At 39.6% G+C, this 9471-nt stretch overlaps 1 protein-coding gene across 1 annotated transcript; it reads right to left on the reverse strand.

Annotated features, from left to right (window-relative positions):
- LOC101105411 (olfactory receptor 2AJ1-like) lies at positions 1-1025 on the reverse strand. The gene has a single exon (XM_042251021.1). The coding sequence runs from the start codon at positions 967-969 to the stop codon at positions 1-3; it is 969 nt and encodes a 322-aa protein (XP_042106955.1). The 5' UTR covers positions 970-1025.
- Positions 1026-9471: the final 8446 nt, after the last annotated feature.

Genomic DNA, 9471 nt, shown 5'->3' on the forward strand with positions numbered 1-9471 from the left:
TCATGTATAGCAATGTAGATGTCTTTTCATCTTCCTCAGGGGGAATCTATTGATGACTCTACTCTTCAAAGCTTGTATAACATCCTTGTTTCTCAGACTATAGATGAGTGGGTTAAGCATAGGGGTAAGGATGGCATTAAACATAAAAAGAGATTGATTTAATCTGGGAGTCTTAGAAGACCCTGGTCTCATGTAGACCAATATGGCAGGGCCAAAGTAGAGGCTGACCACACAAAGGTGGGAGGAGCAGGTGGCCAGAGCCTTGTTCCTGCCCTCAGAGGAGTTCATGTGGAGGACAGCAAGAAAGATGAGGGTGTAGGAGGCCAGGATGAGACTTAGAGGGATGAGGACCACCAGAAAGCTTGAGACCACCACTGACTTCACATAGGCTGAAATGTCCTCACAAGTGAGCTTCAAGAGGGCCATGACCTCACACAAAAAATGCAGGATCTCTCGGGGGTGACAAATGGGAAAATGCATAGCATAGGCTGTATGAACCAAGGAAGTTATTGCTCCCCCTGTCCAGGACACAATGACCATCTTTTTGCAGGTGACATGGCTGATAATGACTGAGTAACGAAGTGGGTTACAGATGGCAATGTAGCGGTCATAAGACATGAGAGTTAGCAGGAGGCACTCAGCAATTCCCAGGGTTAAGCTGAAGAAGATCTGGGTTCCACAACCTACCTGTGATATGACTCTTTCCCCTGAGAAGAAGTTTGTGACCATTTTGGGGACAGAAGTTGAAATCAAGGCCAAGTCAATGAGGGAGAGGTGGCTGAGCAGAAAGTACATGGGGGATTGGAGATGCAAATCTAGCCAGATGAGGAGAATGAGAACAACATTGCTCATAACAGCCATACAGTAGACCAAAAGGATAAGGTAGATAAGGATCACAAGGTGGCTGGACTCAGGCCAGAGCCCCAGGAGAATAAAATCTGTGGATATAGTCTTATTGTTTCTCTCCATGGATGAACATTATTGCCCAGGAAACAACTGTAAGAACACTGTTCCATCTGATGATGTGTTGCTGTACAGCTTGTCTATTTTCCTTGCTCCCAGGACTCCTTTGAATATTTTTTTGTAACTTTTTTCCTGTTGAGGTCTCTTCAGTATTATACATAAGTTCTCAAAATATATAATTTTCATTAATTATCTCATGGATTACTTAATAACCTAATGTTTACACACTGTACCTACTGTTGCAAACTATAACCACTAACACTAACCAAATAAGAATACAGATACATTGAATGTGCTATCAATAACAAGTCAGTCAATTTGATGAAAATTCTTAAAGAGCTAATTTAGTCATCACCTTGAGGCCCACACAGCTTCAACACAACAGTTATGATGATTTTACATTTTGAAGTCAACATTTTCACTCAATCTTATGAGGTTTCATGAAAAAAAAAAAAAGATTCTTTTGAAGATGGGAAGTAGAGCCTTGATAACCTGAGTAAAGAAAAACATTTTCAGAATTGAATGTGGTCTATGTTCACCTTTTCCTCTCATGTGGGGAACTTTCCCACTTCCCATGAGCCCTCCTTACTTTGATCCTGACTCAAGCTATGGCAAACCTAGACAGCATATTAAAGAACAGAGACATCACTTTGCTGACAAAGGTCCATATAGTTAAAGCCATAGTTTTTCCAGTAGTCATGTATGGATGTGAGAACTGGATCATAAAGACGGCTGAGCACCAAAAACTGATGCTTTTGAACTGTGGTGTTGGAGAAGACTCTTGAGAGTACCTTGGACAGCAAGGCGATTGAACCAGATAATCCTAAAGGAAATCAACCCTGAATATTCATTGAAAGGATTGATGCTGCCCCTGAAGCTCCAATACTTAGGCCACCTGATGTGAAGAGCTGACTCACTGAAAAAGACTCTGATGCTGGGAAAGATTGAGGGCAGGAGGAGAAGTGGGTTACAGAAGATGAGATGGTTGAATGGCATCATCGTCTCAATGGACATGAGTTTGAGCAAACTCTGGGATTTAGTAAAGGAAAGGGAAGTCTGGTGTGCTGCTGTCCATGGGTTCACAAAGAGTCAGATACAACTGAGCGACTGAACAATAGCAACAAGTATCTCTTAAGTCAACTGGAACAGAATGACCGACTATATATAGCACCAGTATTTAAGGAGGAACCTTAAAAATATGATTTTTGCCAGTTTCACTAAGTCGCCCTCCTCCTTGTAAACTTGGAACCTATCATCAATGTAATTCCTGGTACTAGCTGATGTTGCACAAGGAGAAGCACAAGGTCCAGATGAAAGAGATTGCTAGGATACAGCTTGTAAGAAATTATTTATTTTAAAAGGCAGGATATCTTCTGTTTAGCAAAGTTTTGGTTGGGTTTGTTAACTCTATAAGCAGAAAGATTATTGTGGACCAGTTAAAAGTATAACTTCTAGAAGATCAGTACCATGGTTTAAAGCTCCTGCTAAAAGACCGCATTTACCTACCTGATATCCTTGGACTAGGACAATCATCCTTCTGTGCCTCTCTTCTTTCCTTTGTAAAACTGGACTGAAGCAAACCCACAACATAGGAAGGATGTGCAGATTAAAAGTATCAATGAGTATAGATTTGAGAACATTGCCTGGACAGCAGTGTTAAATGGATATAGTAGGTATAATTGAAGTTTACTTTGCACAAGAGGCAGAATCAGGCCTTCCGGTCCCTTATTACACACACACCTATGCACATTCACACAGTTAATCAGAGTGATTCTGCTGTTTCTTGTACGTTGACTGGTAAGGTGCACTGGACCTAGAGGATATTTTGCAAAATGAAATAAGTCAGAGAAAGTCAAATACTGTGCTATATCACTTATATGTAGGATCTAAAAACCAATGAACAGAGAGTAATGGATACTGAGAACAAACAGGTGGTTGCCAGAGTATAGAGGGTTGAAGGGCAGAGAGAAATATGAGTCACAAACATGAAATATACAGAGAAGGGAGTATAGCCACCATCTAAATAATATCTTTGTGTGGTGATATTGCAACTAGACTTATCATAGTGATCAATTTTAAAAGTATAGAAATAAGGACTTCCTTGGTGGCGCAGTGGTTAAGAATACATGCTTTCACTGCAGGTGGCATGAGTTTGAGCCCTGGTCAGGGAACTTAGATCGCACATCCCAACAGCATGGCCAATAAAAATGTATATGGAAAGACTGAATCACTATGTTGTGTACCAGGAAAATAACATTGTAGGTCAATTATACTTCAAGTACAATCAAATAAACAAACTCACAGGAAAAAGATCATATTTGTGGTTACTAGGGGTGGTGGGATAGGAGCTGAGTAAATTGGCTGAAGGTGGTCCTTTTGACTAAAAAGTACAAGCTTCTAGTAATAAGGTAAATAAACATTAGGGATGTAATATACAACATGATAAATATAATTAAACTGCTGTATGTTATGAAAGCTGTGACTAGAATAAATCCTGAGTTCTCATCAAAAGAAAATTTTTTTGTATTTCTTCAATTTTGTATCTATATGAGATGATGTTCACTACGGTTTTTCCAGTAGTCATATATGGATGTGAGAGTTGGACTGTGAAGAAGGCTGAGAGCCGAAGAATTGATGCTTTTGAACTGTGGTGTTGGAGAAGACTCTTGAGAGTCCCTTGGACTGCAAGGAGATCCAACCAGTCCATTCTGAAGGAGATCAGCCCTGGGATTTCTTTGGAGGGAATGATGCTAAAGCTGAAACTCCAGTACTTTGGCCACCTCATGCGAAGAGTTGACTCATTGGAAAAGACTCTGATGCTGGGAGGGATTGAGGGCAGGAGGAGAAGGGGACGACCAAGGATGAGATGGCTGGATGGCCTCACTGACTCGATGGACATGAGTTTGAGTGAGCTCTGGGAGTTGGTGATGGACAGGGAGGCCTGGCGTGCTGGGATTCATGGTGTCACAAAGAGTCGGACACAACTGAGCGACTGAACTGAACTGAACTGAACTGAAACTCACTGTGTTAATTATTTCATGATGTGTGTAAGTCAAATCTTTATGCTGTACACCTTAAACTTATACAGTGCTGTATGTCAATATCTCAATAAAACTGGAAGGAAAAATAATGTAAAGGACAGGAATTTATAACAGTTTTCTTAGGGCTGTATGGGAGGAAGTGTGACTAAGCCACAGATTTGAGGCATGTTTTTAAAAACCCAGTGGATAGAGGGACAGCAATTCAGTTTTACTTGAACTAATAAATCATATTATCCACTTTCAAAGTCCTAGCTTAAATGTTCCCTCCTCTGTGGTCCTCCCAGTTAGCATCCACTGCTTCTCTGTCCTCTTTTATGTTCATCAGTTTATCACAGTGTATGTTGCAGTTTGCCTTAAGCCACAGTTATTTGTGGATAAATCTTTAACCCTGTAGATTGTTAGCCTTTTCAGAGGAGAGGTTCTGCTTTTTTCCCTTAAATAAAATACTTTGAACTCCCAAGATTGCCTAGGCCTGTAAATTGAAGAAGCAGGTTATCAATAACTATGTGACGAGATGAATTTTATTCCCATATTTTCTGCTTATAGCTTCTGAGAAGTTAATAATACAATATTTGATTCTTACAGTTCCATGAAATCAAGTGTTCCAGAGTTACATACAGCTGCCTATTGAAAAATCACCTGTCCCCTCCTTCAGACCTATTAAATCATATTCTCCAAGTGGTTCTTATAATCAGATCAAATTAAGAAACAGAGATGTAGTACAGTAATTGAATTATATGAACAAGGAAATGAAACTCATTGATTTTAATTGACTTGATTAAATTGACTCAAAGCTGTATAATATTTGCTAGTTCACATGGTAAGTCAGTTAAGTAAAACTTGAAAACTAGACATATCTTTCAATTACATCCAGTATTTTATTGTAAGTTATTTCCAGAACAACAAAAATGTCTCACTTCTTCATCATTTTTTCCCTTTTATTACAGGGTATATCTAAGACTATACATTTTCATCAAGACATGCAGTCATCTACTAATAATCATGGTAAAGAAGATGAATTCAAGATTTATGTATTTATAGATTTAGAAATTAATCCCTCATTTTTTACATGACTCATTTCACTGACTCATTTGTCATTCTTTCACTCTATTCATGTCTATTGAGTCCAGTGTCTGTTCTAGACAAACTCTAATAAATCCTCCCCTCTGGCCTCAGTAAACTTAAGGAAACAGAAGGACCATTAATATAATAAAATATGAGATTGCATTAAATGGAAAAATAAGTTTTCCATTTCAGAAAGGGCATTTCAAGGGTCAGGGGCACTATACATAATGAAGCAGGGGGACAAGAAATAAGATTATAGGCAGTTTTTTTTTTTTTTCCCCAGGGCTCCAACTTTCTGGAGAAAAAAGAGAGAAAGTGAGATGTAATATTGGAAGTATCATGTCTATTTATGGAATCTTAGAGTCATGGTGGAGAGTTCTGACAAAATGTAGTCCTTTGGAGAAGAGAACACAAACCACTTCAGTATTCTTGCCTTGAGAGCCCCATGAACAGTATGAAAAGGCAAAAAGATATGACATGGAAAGATGAACTCTCCAGGTTTGTAGGTGCCCAACAGACTACTGAAGAAAAGTGGAGAAATACCTCCAGAAAGAAAGAAGAGGCTGAGCCTTTCTGGGCAGAAACAATGCCCAGTTGTGGAAGTGTCTAGTGGTGAAAGTCAAGTCTGATGCTGTAAAGAGAAATACTGCATAGGAACCTGGAATGTTAGGTCCATGAATCAAGGCAAACTGGAAGTGGTCAAACAGATGGCAAGAGTGAACATCAACATTTTAGAGACCAGTATACTAAAATGGACTGGAATGGGTGAATTTAATTCAGATGACCATTATATCTACTCCTGTGGGCAAGAATCTCTTAGAAGAAAAGGAGTAGTCATCTTAGTTAACAAAAGAGTCTGAAATGCAGTACTTGAGTGCAACCTCAAAAACAACAGAATGATCTCGGTTCATTTCCAAAACAAACCATTCAATATTACAGTAATCCAAGTCTATGCCCCAACCACTAATGCCAAAGAAGCTGAAGTTGAATAGTTCTACGAAGACCTACAAGACCTAGAAGTAAACACCAAAAAAAGATGTCCTTCCATCATAGGTGACTGGAATGCAAAAGTGAGAAGTCAAGAGATACCTGGAGTAACAGGCAAGTTTGTCCTTGGAGTACAAAATGAAGCAGGGCAAAGGCTGACAGAGTTTTGCCAAGAGAATGCACTGGTCATAGCAAACACCTTCTTCCAACAACACAAGAGATGACACTATTGATTATATTCTTTGCAGTCAAATACGGAAAAGCTCTATACAGTCAGCAACAAGACTGGAAGCTGACTATGGCTCAGATAATGAACTCCTTATTGACAAATTCAGACTTCAGTTGAAGAAAGTAGGGAAAACCACTGTGCCATTCAGGCACAATCGAATCATAATCACTTATGATTATACAGTAGAAGTGACAAATGGATTCAAGAGATCAGATCTGATAGAGTATCTGAAGAAGTATGAACAGAGGTTCATGACATTGTACAGGAGGCAATGATCAAATCTATTCCCAAGAAAAAGAAATGCAAAAAGGCAAAATGGCTATCTGAAGAGGGCTCACAAATAGCTGAGAAAAGAAGAGAAGTGAAAGGCAAAGGCGAGAAGGAAAGATATATCCATCTGAATGCAGAGTTCCAAAGAATAGCAAGGAGAGATAAGAAAACCATCCTAGGTGAACAATGCAAAGAAATAGAGGAAAACAATAGAATGCGAAAGACAAGAGATCTCTTCAAGAAAATTAGAGATACCAAGTGAACATTTCATGCAAAGATGGGCATAATACAGACAATAATGGTATAGATCTAACAGAAGCAGAAGATATTAAGAAGAGTGAAAAGTACATGGAAGAACTATACAAAAAAAAAAACCCTAATGACCTAGATAACCACAATGGTGTGATCACTCACCTAGAGCCAGACATCTTGGGGTGTGAAGTCAAGTGGGCCTTAGGAAGCATCACTACGAACAAAGCTAGTGGATGTGATGGAATTCCAGTTGAGTTCTTTCAAATTCTAAAAGATGATGCTGTGAAAGTGCTGCACTCAACATGTCAGCAAATTTGGAAATCTCAGCAGTGGTCACAGGACTGGAAAAGGTCCGTTTTCATTCCAATCCCAAAGAAAGAAAATGCCAAAGAATGTTTGAACTACGACACAATTGCATTCATTTCACAAACTAGCGAAGTAATGCTCAAAATTCTCCAAGCTAGGATTCAACAGTATACGAACCATGAAATTCCAGATGTTCAAGCTGGATTTAGAAAAGGCAGAGGAACCAGAGATCAAATTGTCAACATTTGTTAGATCATAGAAAAAGGAAAAGAATTCCAGAAAAAAAACATCTATTTCTGCTTCATTGACTCTGCTAAAGCCTTTGACTGTATGGATCACAACAAACTGTGGAAAATTCTTCAAGAAATGGGAATACCAGACCACCTTACCTGCCTCCTGAGAAATCTGTATGCAGGTCAAGAAGCAACAGTTAGAACCAGATATGGAACAACAGATTGGTTCCAACTGGGAAAGGAGTACATCAAGGCTGTATATTGTCACCCTGCTTATTTAACTTCTATGCAGAGTACATCATGCAGTAGGTATGTCAGGTTGGAGGAAGCACAATCTGGAATCAAGATTTCCTGGAGAAATATAAATAACTTCACATATGCAGATGGCATCACCCTTATGGCAGAAAGTGAAGAAGTAAAGAGCCTCTTGATAAAAGTGAAGGAGGAGACTGAAAAAGTTGGCTTAAAATTCAACATTCAAAAAACTTAAGATCATGGCGTAGAGTCTCATCACTTCATGGCAAATAGATGGGGAAACAATGAAAACAGTGAGGCACTTTATATTGAGGGGCTTCAAAATCACTGCAGGTAGTGTCTGCAGTCATGAAATTAAAAGAGGCTTGCTCCTTGGAAGAAAAGCTATGAACCCTAGACAGCATATTAAAAAGCAGAGACATTACTTTGCCAACAAATGTCCATGTAGTCAAAGCTGTAGTTTTTCCAGTAGTCATGTATGGATATGAGAGTTGGACTATAAAGAAAGCTGAGCACTGAATAATTGATGCTTTTGAGCTGTGTTGTTGGAGAAGACCCTTGAGAGTCCCTTGGACTGCAAGGAGATCAAACGAGTTCATCCTAAAGGAAACCAGTCCTGAATATTCACTGGAAGGACTGACACTGAAGCTGAAGCTCCAATACTTAGGCCTCCTGATGCGAAGAACTGACACGTTGGAAAAGACCCTGATTCTCAGAAAGACTGAAGGCAGGAGGAGAAGGGGACAACAGGAGATGAGATGGTTGGATGGCATCATTGACTTGATGGATATGAGTTTGAGCAAGCTCCAGGAGTTGGTGATGGGCTGGGCAGCCTGGCATGCTGCAGTCCATGGGGTCACAAAGAGTCAGACATGACTGAGAGACTGATAAACAAAGGAAGCAATGCACACCGATATGATCTTGTTCTAGAGGAGGTACAGTGGCGAGAGAAGAAGGCTAATGGCTTTAATAAAACTTGAATGAAGTCAGTCTTTCACCAGCTTCTGGAATATTGCAGATGTTCAGTGAATGTTTCCTGAATGTTGGCAGTTTTTGACAATAAGTGTCAGGTACCCCGATCATGTCTGTGCTCCTACTGAGGATTCCAGTGCCCTCTGTGAACATGTTACATAGGCAGGCAGCCTACTTAAGATTGTCACTGAGCCATATTATGAATGGTTCATACAGTCTTTTAACAGAGACGGTTGGTGCCCTAGTATTAGAACTATTGCATTCTATGCATCTGGGAAAGCTGTGACACCTTTAACATTGTCACTCTCCAGATTCATCTGGAGGGATCACAGAGGGCAGAGGAAGATAAAATCATGCTCACTGATGACTGTGCACATATATATGAACCTTGAAAACAATGCATGGTCGTTTTCCTGACAAGCCAAATTATGAAGAGGGCTACCAACTGCTCTACTTAATTATTCTTCTTCGGATGGCTTCCCTTGACCATGTTGGTGCCCAACATTCTCAAGCTTTTTGTCCTTCTCAAGTGTAGTCCCAGTCATTGGTTGGCTGTACACAGTGCTCTAATATTTAATCTGATGTTTGGGTGATGAGGAGGTTAAACTTTTAGCACTAAGAAATCCTTAAGAAAGATGAAGGGTCTCTAATGCTGGAACGCCAATCACCAGAGTTAGAGCAATGAAGACATTTGGGGTCTTCTTGCTCTACTAAGTTAAGATATACGTAAGTAGCCACACATTCCTCCCGCCAATAGTTTGATACAACATGGCACCATTTGCTTTGCACTTTCCCCATGTTGCCTTCATATTTTCTACCAATTATCTTTCATCCACTTAATTTTCTGCCATTTTTCATCACTGTCATCCACACTGTCATATTTACTTCTTATCTAAAA

The sequence above is a fragment of the Ovis aries genome, chromosome 5, assembly GCF_016772045.2.
Source record: "Ovis aries strain OAR_USU_Benz2616 breed Rambouillet chromosome 5, ARS-UI_Ramb_v3.0, whole genome shotgun sequence".
Classification (NCBI taxonomy): Eukaryota; Metazoa; Chordata; class Mammalia; order Artiodactyla; family Bovidae; genus Ovis; species Ovis aries.